Genomic DNA, 25,513 nt, shown 5'->3' on the forward strand with positions numbered 1-25,513 from the left:
CATCTCGGTTTAGTTTTCAACCCGTAGCGCCGCGTAAAAATTTGGACCTCATGGCACCGCCTACTGTCTCATCGGATTGGTCGGAGCTGGCGGAGCGAGGCGGTTCTCTGGCAGATGATTGGACCATAGCCACGTCGCTCTGATTTCGTAGCTCGAGCAAGGCGCGCGCGCACGGGCTGCCTTCAAGACCCATGCATTGTGAATGCGGTGTGGGCTGGACTGCGTTACTGATGGAAAATTACTGAGAGCCCACAGTGATGTGCTGGAACACACACACACTCTCTCTCTCTCTCTCTCTCTCTGTGTGTGTGTGTGTGTGTCATGGAGTTGTTATTCTGATCAAAAATGTTTAAAATAAATTAGTTTTAAAAGAATAATTCATATTTAGTGATTAATATTGCACATATAAAGTTCAAATGATAATATTCAGGGTGCTGTATATTAAATATTTACTTAACTTTAGATATTTTGTTTTATTTCTAATACTTTTCTTTTTTTCGTTTTTTTTTTTTTTTTTTACTGGTGCACTTTTGAATCGTTCCTAGTATCTTGTACCAGCTGGGAGGTCCGTATCGTGAAATACCGTGACCGAGGTCTTGAAAGTACTGAGCGAGGCGCTCTGGGCCGAGGTCAGTGTTCAAGGCCGAGGTCACGGTATTTCACCATACGGACCGATCTTAAGCTGGTAAATAATATATTTATTTTTTTCTTTACCAAATTCTAACAGAAAACAAGAGCGCCCGAAAGGGAAAACCGAGCCGAGCCGCCATTTTGAATCCTCATTCACGGCTGTAATGCAACTTCTTCCTCGGTATACAAGTGCACTTCCATGGCAGGAAAAAAACTACATTTTGCCGCCTATGTAGTCCCCTATTTATACAAAATTGAGTCGTTCAGGATTCAGCCATGTTTTTGCTTGGCGTTAGCAACAGTTAGAGGTTTTTAGCTTTCTCCTGAAATGTTTTCTTTTATTTCTTCTTCCTGCTCAGGGTAGTAAAACTCGCTTTCGCTGTGAACACTGTCGTTATCGCTATCCATGCTGTAAAATTAATGCTATTCTCCTGAGAAATGCGAAAATAAATGTTGACAAAAATTGCTACGATGTTTGTTGTTGTGAACGAATGAGTCGCCAGGGGTCCGTATCGTAGGATACGGACCCGCTCACCAGCCAATCAGAGCGCAGGATTTGATGAAAACCACACTGCGAAAAAAATAAAAATATGTTATTTGCCAGCTGGGAGGTCCTATCGTGAAATACCATGACCGAAGTCTTGAAAGTACTGAGCAAGGCCCTCTGGGCCGAGGTCAGTATTCAAGGCCGAGGTCACGGTATTTCACCATACGGACCGACCTTAAGCTGGTAAATAATATATTTATTTTTTTCTTTACCAAATTCTAACAGAAAACGAGAGCGCCCGAAAGGGAAAACCGAGCCGAGCCGCCATTTTGAATCCTCATTCACGGCTGTAATGCAAATTGCTTCCTCCTCGGTATACAAGTGCACTTCCATGGCAGGAAAAAAACTACATTTTGCCGCCTATGTAGTCCCCTATTTATACAAAATTGAGTCGTTCAGGATTCAGCCATGTTTTTGCTCGGCGTTAGCAACAGTTAGAGGTTTTTAGCTTTCTCCTGAAATGTTTTCTTTTATTTCTTCTTCCTCAGGGTAGTAAAACTCGTTTTCGCTGTGAACACTGTCGTTATCGCTATCCATGCTGTAAAATTAATGCTATTCTCCTGAGAAATGCTGGCAAAAATTTATAAGATTTTTGATAATCTTATAAATAAATCTTATTAAAAAAAAGATAAATGTTGACAAAAAATGCTACTATGTTGTTGTTGTGAATGAGCGAGTCGCCAGAGGTCCATAACTGGGGTCCGTATCGTAGGATACAGACCCACTTGCCAGCCAATCAGAGCGCAGGATTTGATGGAAACCGGACTGTGAAAAAAATAAATATTTGATATTTTTTAACAAAAAAATAAATAATACAATCTTGTAAATACAATGTACCGTGGCACTGTGGTGTAGTGGTGAGCACTGTCGCTTCACAGCAAGAAGGTTCTGGGTTTGGGCCCAGCAGCCGGCGAGGGCCTTTCTGTGTGGAGTTTGCCTGTTCTCCCTGTGTCTGCGTAGGTTTCCTCCTGGTGCTCCGGTTTCCCTCACAGTCCAAAGACATGCAGGTTAAGTTAACGGGGGGCAACCTTGGGCTGAAGTGCCCTTGAGCAAGGTACCGAACCCCTGACTGCTCCCCGGGCGCTGTGTGTGGCTGCCCACTGCTCTGAGTGTGTGTGTGTGTGTGTGTGAGTGTGTTCACTGCTTCAGATGGGTTAAATGCAGAGGCTGAATTTCACTGTGCTTGAAGTGTGCATGTGACAAATAAAGGTTTCTTCTTATTATTGCCACAGGTCCTCCATACTGCTGTGAGACTGTACAACCGGCACCTCATCAAGCACAGCACCAGACACTCCTCACAATAATCAACAATTCTGTCCAGATCACTTCTACATCCATAGAAACCCCTCTGCTATAACGTATACTGTGTGCACTGACTATCAGCATCAGTACTTTACAGCAAACTGCTAGCTGCACATGATTAAAATGGCTCTTGTGCAATATACCGACTTACTTGTTCATTACTACCTGGGTAATGCTGGTAATAATACCTGTGCAATACTTACACATGCAATTCCGCCTTTGTAATACACTTATGTTAACTGCAAACCTGTTAATTTATGCAAATGTGTTAATTTTTTATCTCTAAATTTGTAGTTTATTTCTTTTTTTTGTATACTTAGTACTTTTGCACTACTCCTTCATGGGTGGTACGGTGGTGTAGTGGTTAGCACAGTTGCCTCACAGCAAGAAGGTTCTGGGTTCGAGCCCCGTGGCCGGCGAGGGCCTTTCTGTGTGGAGTTTGCATGTTCTCCCCGTGTCCGCGTGGGTTTCCTCCGGGTGCTCCGGTTTCCCCCACAGTTCAAAGACATGCAGGTTAGGTTAACTGGTGACTCTAAATTGACCGTAGGTGTGAATGGTTGTCTGTGTCTATGTGTCAGCCCTGTGATGACCTGGCGACTTGTCCAGGGTGTACCCCGCCTCTCACCCGTAGTCAGCTGGGATAGGCTCCAGCTTGCCTGCGACCCTGTAGGACAGGATAAAGCGGCTAGAGATGATGGATGGATGATAAAAGGCTATCTTATCTATGTTCCTTCCTTATCCCAAGTAACAAAAATGATCAACTCATGTAGGTTTAGATGTTATACTTCATACAGTAAAAAATAAAGTGCCTAATATACATGTACACATTTCTAAATGTGAGATAAAAATAGAGGATATTACATGGTTTTGCGAAGATATGAAGTTTATCTTCGAGTGGTGAACATATTCATGAGTGAGAGGGAAGCGAATGAGTAAATAAGAAAATAAACTTCATATCTTCGCGCCACCGTGTAATGTTCTTTATATTATACAGACACCACACACAAAAAAATACACAAGTTAATCAAAAGAATTTTAATTTTGAACCGGTTTGCCATTTTGACAACACACATAGTCAGCGGTAAAACACTGGGAGTGACATCATCGGAGTGAAATATCAGGAATTATTATACTGTACATACAGGACACTTTTTCCCTGGAATACATTTGGTTTGATAGCATTCAATATTGTTCACATATCACTTATCTTACATGTATTACATCACTGTACCCAATGGAGAATGGGCGTTGAATATGGTTTACAATATTGCATGGTTGTCAAGACAACATGACGTCACATGTCAGAGATGTAAAACTTCCGTGCTAGCGAGCGACTGGGACAATTTGTAAACAAACATGGCCGCAAGGTTTACTTCATTAAATATGGAAGATTTTGAGAGAATTTTGAAAAAGAAAGCTGCACTGAATACTCAAAAGGAGTATGTATAATAATAATAATAATAATAATAATAATATTGGCTGGCTTTGTTTCATGGTATATCAGATATAATCCATTCAGCTACTCGTCTTCGACTCGTTCAGTATCATGCTAGCTGAATGGAATATACAACCCCGATTCCAAAAAAGTTGGGACAAAGTACAAATTGTAAATAAAAACGGAATGCAATAATTTACAAATCTCAAAAACTGATATTGTATTCACAATAGAACATAGACAACATATCAAATGTCGAAAGTGAGACATTTTGAAATTTCATGCCAAATATTGGCTCATTTGAAATTTCATGACAGCAACACATCTCAAAAAGTTGGGACAGGGGCAATAAGAGGCTGGAAAAGTTAAAGGTACAAAAAAGGAACAGCTGGAGGACCAAATTGCAACTCATTAGGTCAATTGGCAATAGGTCATTAACATGACTGGGTATAAAAAGAGCATCTTGGAGTGGCAGCGGCTCTCAGAAGTAAAGATGGGAAGAGGATCACCAATCCCCCGAATTCTGCGCCGACAAATAGTGGAGCAATATCAGAAAGGAGTTGGACAGTGTAAAATTGCAAAGAGTTTGAACATATCATCATCTACAGTGCATAATATCATCAAAAGATTCAGAGACTCTGGAAGAATCTCTGTGCGTAAGGGTCAAGGCCGGAAAACCATACTGGGTGCCCGTGATCTTCGGGCCCTTAGACGGCACTGCATCACATACAGGCATGCTTCTGTATTGGAAATCACAAAATGGGCTCAGGAATATTTCCAGAGAACATTATCTGTGGGTGGCACGGTGGTGTAGTGGTTAGCGCTGTCGCCTCACAGCAAGAAGGTCCGGGTTCGAGCCCCGTGGCCGGCGAGGGCCTTTCTGTGCGGAGTTTGCATGTTCTCCCCGTGTCCACGTGGGTTTCCTCCGGTTTCCTCCACAGTCCAAAGACATGCAGGTTAGGTTAACTGGTGACTCTAAATTGAGCGTAGGTGTGAATGTGAGTGTGAATGGTTGTCTGTGTCTATGTGTCAGCCCTGTGATGACCTGGCGACTTGTCCAGGGTGTACCCCGCCTTTCGCCCGTAGTCAGCTGGGATAGGCTCCAGCTTGCCTGCGACCCTGTAGAACAGGATAAAGCGGCTAGAGATAATGAGATGAGAATGAGACATTATCTGTGAACACAATTCACCGTGCCATCCGCCGTTGCCAGCTAAAACTCTATAGTTCAAAGAAGAAGCCGTATCTAAACATGATCCAGAAGCGCAGACGTCTTCTCTGGGCCAAGGCTCATTTAAAATGGACTGTGGCAAAGTGGAAAAAAGTACCCACATTTATTAAAACAATTCATCAATTTCCTCACGACTGACATATAGAGATTTATGTCATGGTTTTGGTTCTCCCTGTCCCGGATGTAGTTCAGATGCAAAATACGAGTGGCGTATTTCCCAGTAAAACACTCATGTCCATATAATATAAATAATTACTAACTTGTATGCCAACCTTTTACCTTCATTTTCTCCTTCAGCAACTTTTTTCCTCTGAGCAGATTTTCCAGGTCCTCTCAGTTGTAATACAAGGGGGAATATAATAAACAGAAAAGCCAACATGGACATTGACCCAGTTATGCAAGACAACAAATTTTTATTATATCAAGGTCTCAACATCTATATCAAGGTGAAATAAAAGGATGGATCAATTTATACTCCACCCTTGCAATAAATAATACTACACACACAAAAAAAAATCCCAACCATTTCCACAAGAGGAGCTAAAGAGGCACAAATGAGACGACTTCTTCAGTCCTTCTCATCATTCTTTTCTTCTCCTCTTTTTTTCTAACTTGTTTCTTCACCACTCATAGACTCCTGACTTCCATGCCTGCTTTCCCCATCTTCTTCTTTCCTCCCTCCATCCGTTAAAGGGCTTGTACTTCGTTTTCCGTCGTCACTCACCCTGCTTGTGTTGCTATGGCGACTGTGGCTCCTGTCACCACATCCTTCATCACTTTCATCCCCATCCTGATCATCATAATCATCAAAATCCAGATCGTCTTCATAGGAACGATTGCCGTCTCCGTCTTCATTGGGGTCACCTTCTTTATCGAGTTTTATTCCATTTTCCTCTTGCTCCTGCTGCCTCTTGTTCTTTCTGTCCATCAGTACATTCTCGACATCTTCATAATCACCAGGATAATCGCCAAGTAAATCTTCAAAATCCGCATCCTCCAGATGATCAGCTGTTTGGTCCTTCCTGGGAAAACAAGCACGTTTCACCAACATGCAACTTTTTCAAACTCAAAGAGACATGCTAATATTAACTTCCATAAGTGCTCTTAACATAATTAAAATCCAATTAGAAAATATGTCTTGTCTCAGGTAGTTAATTATATATCAACGTTACACTACCGTTCAAAAGTTTGGGGTCACTTTGAAATGTCGTTATTTTTGAAAGAAAAGCACTGTTCTTTTCAATGAAGATGACTTTAAACTAATCAGAAATCCACTCTATACATTGCTAATGTGGTAAATGACTATTCTAGCTGCAAATGTCTGGTTTTTGGTGCAATATCTCCATAGGTGTATAGAGGCCCATTTCCAGCAACTCTCACTCCAGTGTTCTAATGGTACAATGTGTTTGCTCATTGCCTCAGAAGGCTAATGGATGATTAGAAAACCCTTGTACAATCATGTTAGCACAGCTGAAAACAGTTGAGCTCTTTAGAGAAGCTATAAAACTGACCTTCCTTTGAGCAGATTGAGTTTCTGGAGCATCACGTTTGTGGGGTCGATTAAATGCTCAAAATGGCCAGAAAAATGTCTCGACTATATTTTCTATTCATTTTACAACTTATGGTGGTAAATAAAAGTGTGACTTTTCATGGAAAACACAAAATTGTCTGGGTGACCCCAAACTTTTGAACGGTAGTGTATATTATATAGATTGACGTTTGGGTTAAATTTGCCAACACAAATTATGTCATTACAGTATTTCATTTAAAAACTAAAACTTCATTTTGGAAATAAACTTAAGAAACTCCACAGCTTTTACCCAATCATGGTAATCAGAATGCTTTAGCCACATACACCTAGCTTCTAATCTGTCTGGCTACGTTACCTAACTCATGTTAGACGTGAACAAAATGATTGATGATTGTTATGGTATATTTTGACAGACTTGGCTGCTGTGAAATAAATACCTGTGAAAACTGATATAAATCAAGACTGAAATCAAACTCGTGTCAATTTGCTACAAATTCAAGCTTGTTTACTAGCAGTTAATTAGCCTGCTTGCTAACAAACTTGGCTAATTTTGCTCATGATATGTTATTTGGGGTGACAGGAATTTCCCAACTGCATAATCAGGGACAAAGAAAGTACTTTTAGGAATTTGTTGTTCTCCAGAGCTTATTTATAACAGTATATAACTAATAGAATAAAACACAAAGTAGTACTCTCTCTCTCTCTCTCTCTCTCTCTCTCTCTCTCTCTATATATATATATATATATATATATATATATATATGGGTCAGTCTCAGAAACTGGGTACTGTGGGGGTCCCCCACTAAATATACTCACGGTCAATAAACTATACGGTTTTGAATGGTGATGTTGGTTTTAATTTGAAATAAAATGATGAAAGAAATAATACAGATAAAACTAAATCTTTGATGTGAATATTCAGAATTTGGCAAAAATTCTGCAAATTTGTGGGAAAATGGCGGCTTGATCTGGGACATGATAAACGGTCGACTACATCGCATTCCCTTAAAAAGGTTGTAGTCCACTGAAAAGTCTACAGTTATCACTAATTGTATTTTAAGCTGTAACTTTATCCACCTAAGGATTGGTGCGCTCACAGAATAATCATAACTGTAATAAAACATCATGCAAAATATTTCATCACCGTTGTAACTCCATTTTCTGCATACCCAAAACCAATACGATCGTGTGTTTTGATCTAAACGGAAAGCCTCAGGGTCGAGGTCACGACCTCACCAAAAGTAGGAACTTAAAATCACTACGCCGTATAAACATTTAGTTATAAATCTGCGATGTTGTTTTTTAAAACGAAAGCTGAAAGTTAGGTATAGAATATGTTTCTTACAGACTATGTTACGATGGTAGCTGGTCTTGTATGAATTTCTGAGCTATAAAATGAGTTGTGGTCTATTTTTTACCGTAGCGTGTTATTTGTGTGCGGGGAAGGACACACATTAACAATTTGCATGTGTAGAATGGAATTTTCCACTCCAACAGTTAGAAGTTGATCGTGCTTCCATTTGCGGTCTTTCTGTTACGCGGGTGATCTGTTCAGGCGTTATCGCTGAAAAGGTGAGTTTTGACAGTTGTATTTTGTTTTAGTTTTGCAGTACAAGGCAATAGAATGTTTCTTTTTCATCTTACTTTCATATTTCGTAGTGTTTGCGTATCTTTGGCCAATATTTTGCAACCATGGTCAATTTAGATCGAACTTTTGATAGAATCTACGGCCAGTCATTTTGCCCCGCCCCCGCCTCGCGCTCCGTCCGGTGCGGTAGTGATGTCCCGTTGCTCGCGCGCCGCAGCAGAGACCCGCGCGACCTTCAGCCGGTACAGTCGCTGTTCTTTTACCACCGCCGTTATTCTCATCTTTCCGGTGTGTTCTTGATTTTTCCATTGTGTCCTATTTCGCCATATCAAATACCCAAACTGTATCATATTATTCATATTTAAGTGAATCATCAATTCAGTCATCATAACTTGGCATTTTTAACCCAAGCAATCAAAAAGAGGAAATTTATTCAATATTTTCACTCCTCTGTGAAGGAGGGGCTTTAATTCTTCATGATGGAGTTATTTTATATGGAAATCAATTTTACAAAAGCATTTGAATTGTAATCAAAAAAAATTTCCACAGTGGAGGCCAGATAAAGCAAGATGCTATCTTTATTCTTATTAAACATGACAAAAGAAACATTGATTGTTCGGTAAATGCAAAAAAAAAAAAATAGTAAAAATTAGAAAATTTATTTTTTGGCCATAATGTCCCAAATGAGAGAGCAGTTTCTGAGACGGACCCACACACACACGACATATAAATAATAGTAGCAATATTTGTCATTAATGTATAGATTTAATGTTTAATATCTATAGTACTGTGCAGAAATCTCAGGCACCCTATTTTTTTTTCATACAAAATTTGTTATAGATTTCTATTTTATGACTTCTACATTATCGAGTCAAAACATTATAAAAACAGTTTAGAGTTCCAAACGTTCATTTTCCAGCACAAAATTAAATGTCACAGAAAAAAAATGCTTGGATCTAAGAAGCATATTACATAAGAGAGCATTTTTCAGATTAAAAAAGAAAACATAATGAAGGCTACTAGAAATTTTTTGCTGCAAAATGAAGAAGTGAGTGTGACAGTCAAAGTGTCCAGAAGAACTGGGGCTGGTTCTGTAAGATGCTCAGTAAAACCTACAGCTCATTTCCGCATAAAACTGCACTCACTGGACCTGAAGCTCCTATTTTTTTTAAGCAAAGGGTCGTCTCACACTAAATGTGTGTGTGTGGAACAGGAGCAGAGTGATTAACACTGAGTGTACATGCTGACCTGTGTGTGAGAGGCGTGTGAATCATTGAATGACCCGAGAGAGCGTCGTCGTGTTCACTTGTAGGAGCTTTACTCTTGACGAAGGCCTCACTGAGGCCAAATGCATGCAGAGCTTCAGTATAACGCTTCTCTGCTGCCTTCTTAGCATTCATCTGTATTACAGATACACGCACAAACGTCATCATCACCATTATCATATATCATAGACAGATACGCTCACTGGCCACTTTATTAGGAACACCCATCCACCTGATATTTATTTATTTATTTATTTTATTTTTTAATGCATGTGAAGGTTCTCAGTCATCCAGGTCATCGTAATCCGTAGGTGCTAAAGGAAGGCAACTGGGCTTGCTTGAAATCCTTGAAGACGTTTCACCTCTCATCCGAAAGGCTTCTTCAGTTCTGTCTGACTAGTGGGGAGTTCCAGGTATTTACCTCTAGTGGACCAAAAGCAACCTAAAGGAGAGTTGTTGAGGTCACATGGGTCACTGACCCTCTCATGCTGTGTTCACACTTATACCGGTACGAAAGTGGTATAACTGTATCGATACAAAGTATGGACCCTTCCCACGTGACGTCACGACAAACGCGGCCGCCATTTTGGACATGTACTACCAGTAGTTTACCACAGCCAACATTGAGGAACGGCAGCAAAGAAAGTTTTTACTTTCAGCAAGACTTCCATCATGCCACTATATTGTTGTGCACCTGGATGTAGTAACCATCAACACACAAGGCAAGGTTTATCATTTTATCGGATCCCGACAGATGCTGACCGACGGAGAAGATGGATAGCGGCCATTAACAGGAAAGACTGGCGGCCCTCAGCATACCAACACTTGTGTAGTGACCACTTTGTTGGAGGTAAGACGAATAAAATTAGCCAGAAAAGGCATTACATTGCCCCTCCTAGAACTGCCACCTTATTGTGGTGGAGGGGTTTGTGTGCTTGAATGATCCTAGGAGCTATGTTGTCGGGGGCATTATGCCCCTGTCAGGGTTTCCCAAGGCAGACAGGTCCTAGGTGGCAGGCCAGACCAAGAGCAGTTCACCAAAACCCTGATGGAGAAACCATCAAGGACCGTGACGTCGCCCGGTATGGCGCAGCCGGGGCCCCACCCTGGAGCCAGGCCTGGGGTTGGGGCTCGTATGCAAGCGCTTGGTGGCCGGGCCTTTGCCCATAGGGCCCGGCCGGGCTCAGCCCGAAGAGGTGACGTGGGCTCGACCTCCTGTGGGTTCACCACCCACAGAGGTAGCAGTAGGGGACTGGTGCAGTGTGGATTGGGTGGCAGTCGAAGGCAGGGGCCTCGACGACCTGATCCCCGGACACAGCGGCTAGCTGTTGGGACATGGAATGTCACTTCGCTGGGGGGAAAAGAGCCTGAGCTTGTGCGGGAGGTTGAGAGGTGCCGGCTAGAGATAGTCGGGCTCACCTCCACGCACAGCTTGGGCTCTGGAACCCAGCTCCTCGAGAGGGGCTGGACTCTCCACTTCTCTGGAGTTGCCCATGGTGAGCGGCGGCGGGCTGGTGTGGGCTTGCTTATAGCTCCCCAGCTCAGCCGCCATGTGTTGGAGTTTACCCCAGTGAATGAGAGGGTCGCCTCTCTGCGCCTTCGGACTGGGGAGAGGGCTCTTGCTGTTGTTTGTGCCTACGGGCCGAATAGCAGTATAGAGTATCCGGCCTTCTTGGAGTCCCTGGGAGAGGTACTGAGGGGTGCTCAGACTGGGGACTCCATTGTGTTACTGGGGGACTTCAATGCTTACGTGGGCGACGACAGTGACACCTGGAGGGGCGTGGTTGGGAGGAACGGCCTCCCCGATCTAAACCCGAGTGGTGTTTTGTTATTGGACTTCTATGCTAGTCACGGTTTGTCCATAACGAACACCATGTTCGAGCATAGGGGTGTTCATAAGTGCACGTGGCACCAGGACATCTTAGGTCGGAGGTCGATGATAGACTTTGTTGTCGTTTCATCTGATCTCCGGCCCTATGTCTTGGACACTCGGGTGAAGAGAGGGGCTGAGCTGTCAACTGATCACCACCTGGTGGTGAGTTGGATCCGCTGGCGGAGGAGGAAGCTGGACAGACCTGGCAGGCCCAAACGTATGGTGAGGGTCTGCTGGGAACGTCTGGCCGAGCACTCTGTTGGGGAGGTCTTTAACTCCCACCTCCGGGAGAGCTTTTCCCAGCTTCCGAGGGAGGCGGGGGACATTGAGTCCGAGTGGACCATGTTCTCTACCTCCATTGTGGCCGCAGCTGTTCGGAGCTGTGGCCGCAAGGTCTCCGGTGCCTGTCGTGGCGGCAATCCCCGAACCCGGTGGTGGACACCGGAAGTAAGGGATGCCGTCAAGCTGAAGAAGGAGTCCTATTGGGCCATGTTGACCTCCGGGACCCCTGAGGCAGCTGACGGGTATCGGCAGGCCAGGCGTGCTGCAGCTCGGGCAGTTGCGGAGGCAAAAACTCGGAACTGGGAGGAGTTCGGGGAGGTCATGGAGAAGGACTATCGGTCGGCCTCGAAGAAATTCTGGCAAACCGTCCGGCGCCTCAGGTGGGGGAAGCAGTACTCTGCCAACACTGTTTACAGTGCGGGTGGGGAGCTGTTGACTTCGACTGGGGACATTGTCGGGCGGTGGAAGGAATACTTTGAGGATCTCCTCAATCCCACCGTCATGTCTTCCATTGAGGAGACTGAGGCTGATGACTCAGAGGTGGACTCGTCCATTACCCAAGCCGAAGTCACTGAGGTGGTTTGCAAGCTCCTCGGTGGCAAGGCACCGGGGGTGGATGAGATCCTCCCTGAGTATCTCAAGTCTCTGGATGTTGTGGGGCTGTCTTGGTTGACACGCCTCTGCAACATCGCGTGGCGGTCGGGGACAGTGCCTCTGGAGTGGCAGACTGGGGTGGTGGTCCCTCTTTTTAAGAAAGGGGACCGGAGAGTGTGCTCCAATTATAGGGGAATCACACTTCTCAGCCTCCCGGGGAAAGTTTACTCTAGAGTACTGGAGAGGAGAATTTGACCAATAGTCGAACCTCGGATCCAGGAGGAACAATGCGGTTTTCGTCCTGGTCGCGGAACACTGGACCGGCTCTATACCCTTCATAGGGTGCTCGAGGGTTCATGGGAGTTTGCCCAACCAGTCCACATGTGCTTTGTGGATCTGGAGAAGGCAATCGACCGTGTCCCCCATGGTATTCTGTGGGGGGTGCTTCGGGAGTATGGGGTTCGGGGCTCTTTGCTAAGGGCTGTTCGGTCCCTGTACGAACGGAGCAGGAGTCTGGTTCGCATTGCCGGCAGTAAGTCAGACCTGTTCCCAGTGCATGTTGGACTCCGGCAGGGCTGCCCTTTGTCACCGGTTCTGTTCATAATTTTTATGGACAGAATTTCTAGGTGCAGCCAGGGGCCGGAAGGAATCCTGTTTGGGAACCACAGGATTTCATCTCTGCTTTTTGCGGATGATGTTGTCCTGCTGGCTTCTTCAAACCAGGACCTACAGCATGCACTGGGGCGGTTTGCAGTCGAGTGTGAAGCGGTTGGGATGAGAATCAGCACCTTCAAGTCCGAGGCCATGGTTCTCGACCGGAAAAGGGTGGCTTGCCCTCTCCAGGTTGGTGGAGAAGTCCTGCCTCAAGTGGAGGAGTTTAAGTATCTCGGGATCTTGTTCACGAGTGAGGGAAGGATGGAGTGTGAGATCGACAAGCGGCTCGGTGCAGCCTCCGCAGTGATGCGGTCGCTTTACCGGTCCGTCGTGGTGAAGGAGCTGAGCCAAAAGGCGAAGCTCTCAATTTACCGGTCGATCTATGTTCCGACTCTCACCTATGGTCATGAGCTTTGGGTAATGACCGAAAGAACAAGATTGCGGATACAAGTGGCCTAAATGAGTTTCCTTCGCAGGGTGGCTGGGCGCTCCCTTAGAGATAGGGTGAGAAGCACAGTCACTTGGGAGGAACTCGGAGTAGAGCCGTTGCTCCTCCACATCGAGAGGAACCAGCTGAGGTGGCTCGGGCATCTTTTTCGGATGCCTCCTGGACGCCTCCCTGGGGAGGTGTTCCAGGCATGTCCCCCCAGGAGGAGGCCCCGGGGAAGACCCAGGACACGCTGGAGGGACTATGTCTCTTGGCTGGCCTGGGAACGCCTCGGTGTTCTTCCCGAAGAGCTGACCGAGGTGTCTGGGGAGAGGGAAATTTGGGCTTCCATGCTTAGACTGCTGCCTCCGCGACCCGGTCCCGGATAAAGCGGAAGAAGACGAGACGACACAAGGCATTACATTGCTGTTAACATTCTGTGGCGGCGAGTGTGTAACCAAATAGGTTAAAATAACCCATTGTAACCTCTTTGTTTGAGTGTAACGTTTTAACAGTCATCCAAATGACTGAACGTAAACATTGCTACAGTAACATACTAGCTACTATGTTGTTGACATTAGCTAGTGCTAACAGCTAGCTGCTAGTACACTGCTACAACACAGACACCGACCCTAATAATACAGTTCTTGGTCATTGCCTGGTAACAGCAAATTTATAACGGGCCATGTCTCAACAGACTAAGAAGTTATTTCAATGACATTTAATAACATTTTGTTTATCCTGAGGACCGACATTAAATGAAAATGTGAACAAACCTTAGCTGTAATAAGATGGCGACCACCGGCTCCAGGGACGACCCGCTGATGTAGGCATGTTACCCAGCCTGACACAAAATATTTGTAGGCATCCAAACTCTTATACGCTTTCAAATCAATACCTGTGTATGGCGATGGGTTTTTAACGACATAGGTATACAGATCATGTGGGCCGAAGTCAGGTAAAGACGAGGGCTTCGTGTACTTCCGTACGTCAGTGAACAATCCTGGTGGAAGCAGGTAAACGTCGTTCTCTAAGCCTGCTAACCTCAATTTCTGCAAATACCTCTCCCTCTGCTCGCCCTGTAAATGCCCTACGTCGCTGGATAGTGAAGGTGTTTTCTGCATCTCGCTCCTTTTTCTTTTGTTTTTCATTTGTCGTCTTCCTCGCATTCAAACCGATTCGAGCCGAAGTCCACTACATGTCCAAAATGGCGGTCGCGTTTACGACGGTTACGTGACTGAAAAGGGTCTATACCGGTACAGTTTAGTGCATCTGTCCACACTAGCGAGAAATGTTTGCGGTTTTCTTTCACGGTAGTTGAAATGCGCGTGCGCGAAATGTTTCCGTGGTTACCGAGTAACTTCCTTCCGAGAATATATGGCATCCGTTATTTCGAGATCTCGAGAAAACAAAACAATTATTTCATGATCTCAGCTGGATCACTGTATCTCCGTCGGTAGAGACGAAGCCGGGCCAGTCTTCTGCGGAGGTGCTGCGGACTAATTTTGAAATTATCCCTTATTAAAAGACTTAATGTAATCTCTCCCTGCCTCAACCCCTGATCAAAATATTGCCTTATTAGGTGATCGATTATTCCAGACATACTAATGACCAAAGTTGCGTCTATACAGAATGAGAAATAGCCCCAAAGTCAGCACATCACAAGTCTCTTGGTGCACCTGAATGAACCATTTCTCAGCTGTTTACTCGAGATCATGAAATAATTGTTTTGTTTTCTCGAGATCTCGAAATAACGGTTTTGTTTTCTCGAGATCTCGAATTAGTTGTGTTGTTTTCTCGAGATCCTGAATTAATTATGTCGTTATCTCGGGATAACAAGGTGAATAAAAAAAAAAGGATTATATGAAGGGCCTCTCTCGGCTTCCGTACGGATGAAACAACGTGTGTGTGCTTTTTGTTGTCAATGTACAGTCTGTATTTCTGGTGGTCATTTATTCAGTCGAATCGTATAAAACGCGTGAGGCAGTTGAGAAAGAAACAAACGAATCTCCGTTCTTCACTATTTTATTCAGCGAAGACATCGATTGAGGTGTGTGACTTTGCGCATGCGCATTATATTTGTATCGATACAGAACCGCTTCATCTGTCCACACTACAGCGAAGCACTACAGTACCGATACTGTACCGGTACGAAACTCTTATACCCTGTCCACACTAGGGATTTTGTACCGATACGAAACTACTTTCATACCGCAACACCTGTCCACACTAGCAACTAAACCGGTACTGTAGCGGTATAACTGTATCGGTACGAAACCCACAAATGTATGGGTTTCGTACCGGTCATTAGAATGTCTGGAATAATCGATCACCTAATAAGGCAATATTTTGATCAGGGGTTGAGGCAGGGAGAGATTGCATTAAGTCTTTTAATAAGGGATAATTTCAAAATTAGTCTGCGGCACCTCTGCAGAAGACTGGCCCGGCTTCGTCTCTACCGACGGAAATAAGTGATCCAGCTGAGATCATGAAATAATTGTTTTGTTTTCTCGAGATCTCGAAATAACGGATGCCATATATTCTCGGAAGGAAGTTACTCGGTAACCACGGAAACATTTCGTGCACGCGCATTTCAACTACCGTGAAAGAAAACCGCAAACATTTCTCGCTAGTGTGGACAGATGCACTAAACTGTACCAGTATACTTTGTATTGATACAGTTATACCACTATCGTACCGGTATAAGTGTGAACACAGCACCATACATTTGTGGGTTTCGTACCGATACAGTTATACCACTACAGTACCGGTATAGTTGCTAGTGTGGACAGGTGTTGCGGTACGAAAGTAGTTTCGTATCGGTACAAAATCCCTAGTGTGGACAGGGTATCAGTCATCCTGTAGGGTCACTGGAGGCTGGGAATGAACGGTGTTAGCAGCCTATAGGGTTGTTCCACAGATCACCCTAACAACTCTCTAGGCTGCTAACACTGTTCACACCCGGCCTCCAGTGACCCTAAGGGCCTCTGCATGCTCTTGCGACAAGGCTTTCGCAGATAGCTTTTCGCAGACAGTTGTAATTTATCGTTGAGCGGGGAGTAATAGGCGTGCGCGATGTTATTCATCGCCACAACGCAAGGGGGCGCGAAGTCGCGAAACCGCTAGGAGTAGTTGGTGGGTGTGGTTAGTCGAGTGTTTATCCTCCGGTTACTTATAATGACTAGAACTGGAGTCGTATAGATGTACGTACTTCCTCACTTCCTCGATCAACCGCTCTTCGTGCTGCTCCATCTTCACTCGTGTTTTTAAAAATGGCGATCGTGAAAACAAACCAAACCAGGAAAGTAGGGAAGCGGAAGTGCGTGTACAGCGGATGTAGAGTGGACCATTCAGAGCCCTCTTGTCTGCGACGCTGTCTGCGAGACTTCTGCGGTGGTCACAATTTTTGGGAGGTGCGCGCAGAGCGTCTGCGAAGGGGGGGGGCTACGCAAACGCCATCTGCGAGGACTTCGTTGTCAGCATAAATTGGCCTTAACACCTCCAGGATGACTAAGAAGGTCAACGACCCATGTGATCTCAACGACTCTCTTTAGATTTGCTTTTGGTCCACTAGAGGATAAATACCTGTAACTCTCCACTAGTCAGACAGAACTGAAGAAGCCTTTCGGATGAGAGGTGAAATGTCTTCAAGAATTTCAAGCAAGCCCAGTTGCCTTCTTTAGCACCTACAGCTTCTTTATGCAGTTATCTAATCAGTTGATCCCTTGACAGCAGCACAATGCATGAAAATCATGCAAATACAAATCAAGAGCTTCAGTTAATGTTCACAATGTTCAAACGTCAGAACGGGAAAAATTGTGATTTCAAAAGTGTGACTTTCTTTCGCTGTGGCACAAGTATTGGTCTGAGCCAGATGGACTGGTTTGAGTATTTCAGAAACTGCTGATCTCCTGGGGTTTTCACACACAACAGCCTCGAGAGTTTACACAGAATGGTGCGAAAAACAAAAAACATCGAGTGAATGACAGTTCTGTGGGTGGAAACAAATGCCTTGTTGATAGAGTCCAGATTGGAAAATGGCCATATTGGTTCGAGCTGTCAGGAAGGATATAGTAACTCATAATTACTCTTTACAACTGTGCTGAGCAGAAAAGCATCTCAGTATGCAACAGCAGAAGACCACATTGGGTTCCACTCCTGCAGCCAAGAACAGGAATCTCAGGCCCTGTCCACACGGCAACGGATTCAGGTGACTCCAATACAACTGCTTATCGTTTAGGCCTGGCGTCCACACGGCACCGGCGTTTTGGGTGCCCAAAACGCAATCTTTTTGAGAACGGGTTCCAGAGTGGAAAGATCTGGCAACGTTGCCGTTGTGAAGTCGTCTGGATGAGTAGAACGGATTTGTTTACGATGACGTCATAACCACATGACTGTGAGTGCTTCACGCCAGGTAGAAGTGTAACGAACTCGATGCGAGTTGTCAACAAATCCTATAACTTGGTTCATGAAACGCGCTTACAAAATATTTTCACTGTGAATATTTATTGTGTAATGGTGCAAAGTGAGAGAGAGAGAGAGAGAGAGAGAGAGAGAGAGAGACTCTGCCCTTAGGGCACAGTCAATCCCGCCAGCAAAAATAGGGAAAAAAAAAGGAGCGATCTCACCTCTTCAGATGTGGGTTTAAGTCCTACAATACATTCCTCAAAAAGGGCGTAGAAGAAATTAATCCATCAACGTGTATCATTCAATTTATTCCGGACCATTAAAGACGCCGCCTTCCGCGTAGAATCATACGTCATCCTCGTCGCCATATTGGATGGGTCAAAGCGGAGAATAAAGATTCATGTGCTGCGTTTAACTGTACCAACAGGTTTACCGTCCAAACGAGATCATATGGGATTACCTTTCACAGGTGAGAAACAACAAATTAATCCATCAACGTGTATCATTCAATTTATTCCGGACCATTAAAGACGCCGCCTTCCGTGTAGAATCATACGTCATCCTCGCCGCCATTTTGGAGAGGTCAAAGCGGAGAATAAAGATTAGCTGCATTTAACTGTACCAACAGGTTTGCCATCCAAACGAGATCACGTGGGATTACCTTTCACAGGTGAGACTGGAAAAATACTTTTCATTGTATTTGGTCATTATAATGTAATTTTACAAACAGATTTTCCTGACTTTGTGGCTAATGTGAAGTCTCGCGCATAATAGTTTATGCGCATGCGTCCTTCTTCTATTGTTCTGGTGTCTCCAAAGGGACCGTCTTACAGCGCCCCTAGAGGTGTGGCATGTGTATTGCACCGTTTTCAGCAAGCGTTGCGTTGCCATATGGACCTGATATTTTACTGATTGTTGCCTATTTGGACGCGATATATTTTTAAATAACATCTCGTTGCCGTTGTCGTGTGGATGTAGCCTCAGAATCAAGAACAAGTTCCTGTTAAAGTGGCCAGTTAGCGTAGGTGGATAATGTAGAATAGAGCACCTGTGTTACTCGTTCTAGTAGAAGAGGTCTACTTTTCACTCTCTCTTGAATTTCTCTCATTTCTTCTTGATACTCCCTGTGCCTCTGCAGGTCCTGTTTCCTGTGTTAGCATTTACACACATACCGTACACACGCACACACACATCACAAACAATAACAACAAATGTATGCAAATGTGTACATACAATAATTTTAAAAATGCCTGTGTACTGTGCACTTTTTAAATTAGGACACTGAGGGCAGTGGAATGAATAAAACATGTTATTTGTACACTGTGCATCTCTAGTACAGGATCCATCCATCCATCATCTACATTGCTTATCTGTCAGGGTTGCTGGGGAAACACAGGCTTCAGGTAAAAGTGGTGTACATCAAGGTGGGAAGGTCGCCAACCTATCTCAGGGCTAACACAGAGATGAACAGCCATTCCCATTCACACCTATGGGCAATTTAGGGTAGCCAATTAACCCAAGCCTGTGGGAGGAAACCCATGGAAGACTCCACACAGAAAGGCCCAGTCGACCGCAAGGTTCAAACCTGAACCTTCATGCTGTGAGGTGACAGTACTTACCACTACACCACCCCTAGTACAGGATCTTCTTGGGTAAAATTTAAGTATAAATATCAGGCTTGTAGTACCCGATTCCAGGACTCAGACTTGAGTCCGACTCGTGCCCTAATTTTAAGGACTCATGACTTGATGTGGACTTGAGCACTGATGATTCAGACTTGGACTTGTATAACCCCGATTCCAAAAAAGTTGGGACAAAGTACAAATTGTAACTAAAAACGGAATGCAATGATGTGGAAGTTTCAAAATTCCATATTTTATTCAGAATAGAACATAGATGACATATCAAATGTTTAAACTGAGAAAATGTATCATTTAAAGAGAAAAATTAGGTGATTTTAAATTTCATGACAACAACACATCTCAAAAAAGTTGGGACAAGGCCATGTTTCCCACTGTGAGACATCCCCTTTTCTTTTTACAACAGTCTGTAAACGTCTGGGGACTGAGGAGACAAGTTGCTCAAGTTTAGGGATAGGAATGTTAACCCATTCTTGTCTAATGTAGGATTCTAGTTGCTCAACTGTCTTAGGTCTTTTTTGTCGTATCTTCCGTTTTATGATGCGCCAAATGTTTTCTATGGGTGAAAGATCTGGACTGCAGGCTGGCCAGTTCAGTACCCGGACCCTTCTTCTACGCAGTCATGATGCTGTAATTGATGCAGTATGTGGTTTGGCATTGTCATGTTAGAAAATGCAAGGTCTTCCCTGAAAGAGACGTCGTCTGGATGGGAGCATATGTTGCTCTAGAACCTGGATATACCTTTCAGCATTGATGGTGTCTTTCCAGATGTGTAAGCTGCCCAAGCCACACGCACTAATGCAACCCCATACCATCAGAGATGCAGGCTTCTAAATTGAGCGCTGATAACAACTTGGGTCGTCCTTCTCCTCTTTAGTCCGAATGACATGGCGTCCCTGATTTCCATAAAGAACTTCAAATTTTAATTCGTCTGACCACAGAACAGTTTTCCACTTTGCCACAGTCCATTTTAAATGAGCCTTGGCCCAGAGAAGACGTCTGCGCTTCTGGATCATGTTTAGACGCGGCTTCTTCTTTGAACTATAGAGTTTTAGCTGGCAACGGCGGATGGCACGATGAATTGTGTTCACAGATAATGTTCTCTGGAAATATTCCTGAGCCCATTTTGTGATTTCCAATACAGAAGCATGCCTGTATGTGATGCAGTGCCGTCTAAGGGCCCGAAGATCACGGGCACCCAGTATGGTTTTCCGGCCTTGACCCTTACACACAGAGATTCTTCCAGATTCTCTGAATCTTTTGATGATATTATGCACTGTAGATGATGATATGTTCAAACTATTTGCAATTTTACACTGTCGAACTCCTTTCTGATATTGCTCCACTATTTGTCGGCGCAGAATTAGGGGGATTGGTGATCCTCTTCCCATCTTTACTTCTGAGAGCCGCTGCCACTCCAAGATGCTCTTTTTATACCCAGTCATGTTAATGACCTATTGCCAATTGACCTAATGAGTTGCAATTTGGTCCTCCAGCTGTTCCTTTTTTGTCCCTTTAACTTTTCCAGCCTCTTATTGCCCCTGTCCCAACTTTTTTGAGATGTGTTGCTGTCATGAAATTTCAAATGAGCCAATATTTGGCATGAAATTTCAAAATGTCTCACTTTCGACATTTGATATGTTGTCTATGTTCTATTGTGAATACAATATCAGTTTTTGAGATTTGTAAATTACTGCATTCCATTTTTATTTACAATTTGTACTTTGTCCCAACTTTTTTGGAATCGGGGTTGTACATTAACTGTATTCGGACTTGTAAATTGGAGACGAGGACTCGGATTTTTTCTTTATTTCTTGTAACATGCCATAATAATTTGGCATAAGATATTTATATCTATATTAACTTTTATATTAATTTTGTGCAAGAGAATGCACATTCACCTGTTTATACGTCATGTTCAGGAACAAACTAATGTTAATGGCGCTAAAATGCCTGGAGAGAACGCCCCTAGGATTGTCTGCTTTGCTTATACAGACTTCTCGTGCAGTGGGACAAAAATGCACTGCTGTGTTCCATATGTAGAAGAACTATCGAGAAGACGACAGGAACAACCTCGAACCTCAATCATCATTTGGCAAGACTCCACCTTGGAAGTGACACGCTACGTTCATTGCTCTGTTGATAGTGGGCGTGGCTTGCTTGCTGAGTGATGAAGTAGCTAGTGTTAACCCTCTCTCATGTTATTTGCCCTGTTGATAGTGGGCGGGGCTTGCTGAGCGATGAACAAGCTTTTTATCTGTAGCCTCTTAACTAAAGTGGGGCAGTCAAGCAGTAACGTTAGTCCAACACAGTAGCAGAGACGCTTTCACATAAAGGCTGCAAGAGCCACCGTCAAATGGTGCAGTTGGAGTCTTGTTCTCGGACTCGACTTGGATCAGTCGTGGACTCGGACTCAACTTGAAATTTTCTTTAATGACTTGGACTTGACTTGGACTTGAATACTGGGGACTCGAGACTGGCCTTGGACTCAAGGTTTAGTGACTCGACTACAACACTGATACAGTGGTGCTTGAAAGTTTGTGAACCCTTTAGAATTTTCTATATTTCTGCATAAATAGGACCTAAAACATCATCAAATTTTCACACAAGTCCTAAAAGTAGATAAAAAGAACCCAATTAAACAAATGAGACAAAAAATATTATACTTGGTCATTTATTTATTGAGGAAAATGATCCAATATTACATATCTGTGAGTGGCAAAAGTATGTGAACCTTTGCTTTCAGTATCTGGTGTGACCCCCTTGTGCAGCAATAACTGCAACTAAATGTTTCAGGTAACTGTTGATCAGTCCTGCACACCGGCTTGGAGGAATTTTAGCCCATTCCTCTGTACAGAACAGCTTCAACTCTGGGATGTTGGTGGGTTTCCTCACATGAACTGCTCGCTTCAGGTCCTTCCACAACATTTCCATTGGATTAAGGTCAGGACTTTGATGTGGCCATTCCAAAACATTAACTTTATTCTTCTTTAACCATTCTTTGGTAGAACAACTTGTGTGCTTAGGGTCGTTGTCTTGCTGCATGACCCACCTTCTCTTGAGATTCAGTTCATGGACAGATGTCCTGACATTTTCCTTTAGAATTCTCTGGTATAATTCAGAATTCATTGTTCCATCAATGATGGCAAGCCGTCCTGGCCCAGATGCAGCAAAACAGGCCCAAACCATGACACTACCACCACCATGTTTCACAGATGGGATAAGGGTCTTATGCTGGAATGCAGTGTTTTCCTTTCTCCAAACATAACGCTTCTCATTTAAACCAAAAAGTTCTATTTTGGTCTCATCCGTCCACAAAACATTTTTCCAATAGCCTTCTGGCTTGTCTACATGATCTTTAGCAAACTGCAGACGAGCAGCAATGTTCTTTTTGGAGAGCAGTGGAGTTCTCCTTGCAACCCTGCCAGGCACACCATTGCTGTTCAGTGTTCTCCTGATGGTGGACTCATGAACATGACCATTAGCCAATGTGAGAGAGGCCTTCAGTTGCTTAGAAGTTACCCTGGGGTCCTTTGTGACCTCGCCGACTATTACACACCTTGCTCTTGGAGTGATCTTTGTTGGTCAACCACTCCTGGGGAGGGTAACAATGGTCTTGAATTTCCTCCATTCGTACACAATCTGTCTGACTGTGGATTGGTGGAGTCCAAACTCTTTAGAGATGGTTTTCTAACCTTTTCCAGCCTGATGAGCAACAACGCTTTTTCTGAGGTCCTCAGAAATCTCCTTTGTTCGTGCCATGATACACTTCCACAAACATGTGTTGTGAAGATCTAACTGTGATAGATCCCTGTTTTTTAAATAAAACAGGGTGCCCACTCACACCTGATTGTCATCCCATTGATTGAAAACACCTGACTCGAATTTCACCTTCAAATTACCTGCTAATCCTAGAGGTTCACATACTTTTGCCACTCACAGATATGTAATATTAGATCATTTTCCTCAATAAATAAATGACCAAGTATAATATTTTTGTCTCATTTGTTTAACTGGGTTTCTCTTTATCTACTTTTAGGACTTGTGTGAAAATCTGATGATGTTTTAGATCATATTTATGCAGAAATATAGAAAATTCTAAAGGGTTCACTAACTTTCAAGCACCACTGTAAATACTGTTCTCAGTTGTGATGGAATGTCAAAAATTAACAAGGGTTCATTTTTCCATTTTAAAAATGACTGTGTCACAGAAATAATTCAATATCCAGTGCAACTTCAGCGCAATCCCTACCACAATACAACAACACTTACAAAATACATAATTTACAAGCACAGAATACCTGAACTCCTTGACTTTGGATTCACAAATCTGTGCCAGGGCCATGTGTGGGTCATTGGCCTGAGCACGCTTGGTTATCAGCTTTTGCAATTTCCTCTCCTTCTGCCTCTTCTGCTCCTTCCATTTCTCCACTTCTTGCTCAGCCTTCTTCCTCTGTTCAAGAACTTTCCTATTCCAAGAGGAGAAGATCTGCTTTTAAGACTGGCTCTAGAGGGATGACTTGGGAGGAAGGATTCCTAAAAGGGATGAGGGTTGAGGCAAAGAAGCAGGGATACACTCTTGTTGGGGTGCTGGTTAGGTCTGGAGCTTGTGGGAGAGTCCGTGAAGGGATTGTGCTCACATGGTCGGTTGAGATCTAATCCTTGATCAGCAAGTCTTATTCTAAAACACTGGATAAAGCTATGGGACCGAAGATCTAAGGGGAAGATACGTAAGGGAAGCACAGAGAAACCTTGGCAAACATTGAAATTTTAAGACTAGTCAAGCTAATTGAGGGTTAGAAGATCATAAGTTGGTACGTGGTTTACCAATCACTAGGCTGGGTGCAGTTACCTAACAGCCTCTTGACGCTTCTTGGCTGCGTTAGTAATTTTGGAAGGTATGTATTCATGGCTCCCAGAGAGAGATGAACACACAGAGGATGAAGGTGTTTGAGGTGACAGTGAATCAAACAGGCACTGGCTCCTCCTCTCTGCCTCAGTATTGGCTTTGAGGCGCTCTTTGCGTGAGCTGATGTTAGCCATGCACAGCTTGAAAGGTTCACAAGCTGTCACAGGTCGAAATTCCCGCTTGCTTGCAAGCTGCTTCTGGAAGTGCCTACAGCTGGCATCGAAGTCGGGCATCTGGGATCTGATTCTGTTCCTGTGGTTGCTGCTGTCGGCAGACTCCCCTTCTCTCTGTGCATGGCGTTCACTGAGACGTTTGGCCAGCATGCTGGGTGGCTCAGTGGCACTCAAGAGCATCTCTGTTGCCCGCATCTCTTTCCTGATTTCCCGGTAGAGTTGCTCTTCTTTTTGGCGCTCGCCGAATGCTGCATCCTTAACCGCACGGGGAATAGGTTTGGCACGAAATGGGCGCCTCCTGTGCTCCTTTTGCTCCTTAGAGGAGAGCATCTGGAGCTCCTTCTGCTGTTTCTTGATATGCTCTCTCTCCAGAAAGCGAAAGGGCCTCTGGGCAGCAAGGAGGCGCTGCTGTTCTGCAGCTCGAAACTGTTGATGACGTTCTTCATCTCGCTTCTGCAGTTCCTCATATAGTGGCAAGTGCACATGAGCAGGCACCGCAGTGGCTCGGAACTTGCGCTGGCACTCTGTCAGCTCCTCTATTTCCCGGCGCAGCTTCTCATTCTCATGCTCAAGTTCGGTGCGAGACCTGATCCCCTTGCGTTTGTATTCCACCTCTCGGAGCATCATCTGGAAGGGCTTGGGCACTGTCACCTGTGGACACCAGCCTACCTGTTTTGACCCCTTTCCTTTTTTTGACTTTTGAACTCCGGCTATGGCGCTTGGTTCCACCATGGCTTGCTTCTGGGGCAATGCTGAGGAAGGTTGCTGCTTACTTGGAGACATTTTGTTAACACAGAAGCCTCGCCACATGTTTTTGATGTGTTCTTTGGGTGAGCTGAGCAGATCTTTTGTAATATTTTGATTGACATGGTCACCTCGGTCATTGCGCACCTCATCAATGTCGGTGCTGCTTCTGAGCTCATGGGCTGAGTGAGCCTTCTTCAGTTTTCTTCCAGTTGTATTGTTTGTCTGATGACACTGTAGCCTACAACCAAACACCCGACAATAAAACAAATTTACTTCAGCAC

At 44.2% G+C, this 25,513-nt stretch overlaps 1 protein-coding gene across 1 annotated transcript in view; it reads right to left on the bottom strand.

Moving 5' to 3' along the window:
- Positions 1-5,749: 5,749 nt before the first annotated feature.
- fam161a (FAM161 centrosomal protein A) overlaps positions 5,750-25,513 on the bottom strand; it is a 40,827-nt gene continuing 21,063 nt past the window's right edge. The window contains exons 3-7 of the mRNA XM_060898307.1: positions 24,256-25,470; positions 23,705-23,872; positions 18,812-18,911; positions 9,510-9,661; positions 5,750-6,164 (exon numbers count right to left, since the gene is read on the bottom strand). Coding sequence (XP_060754290.1) covers positions 5,750-6,164; positions 9,510-9,661; positions 18,812-18,911; positions 23,705-23,872; positions 24,256-25,470 — 2,050 coding nt within the window. The remainder of the gene's footprint in view (positions 6,165-9,509; positions 9,662-18,811; positions 18,912-23,704; positions 23,873-24,255; positions 25,471-25,513) is intronic.

This window comes from Neoarius graeffei, chromosome 18 (assembly GCF_027579695.1).
Source record: "Neoarius graeffei isolate fNeoGra1 chromosome 18, fNeoGra1.pri, whole genome shotgun sequence".
Taxonomy (NCBI): Eukaryota; Metazoa; Chordata; class Actinopteri; order Siluriformes; family Ariidae; genus Neoarius; species Neoarius graeffei.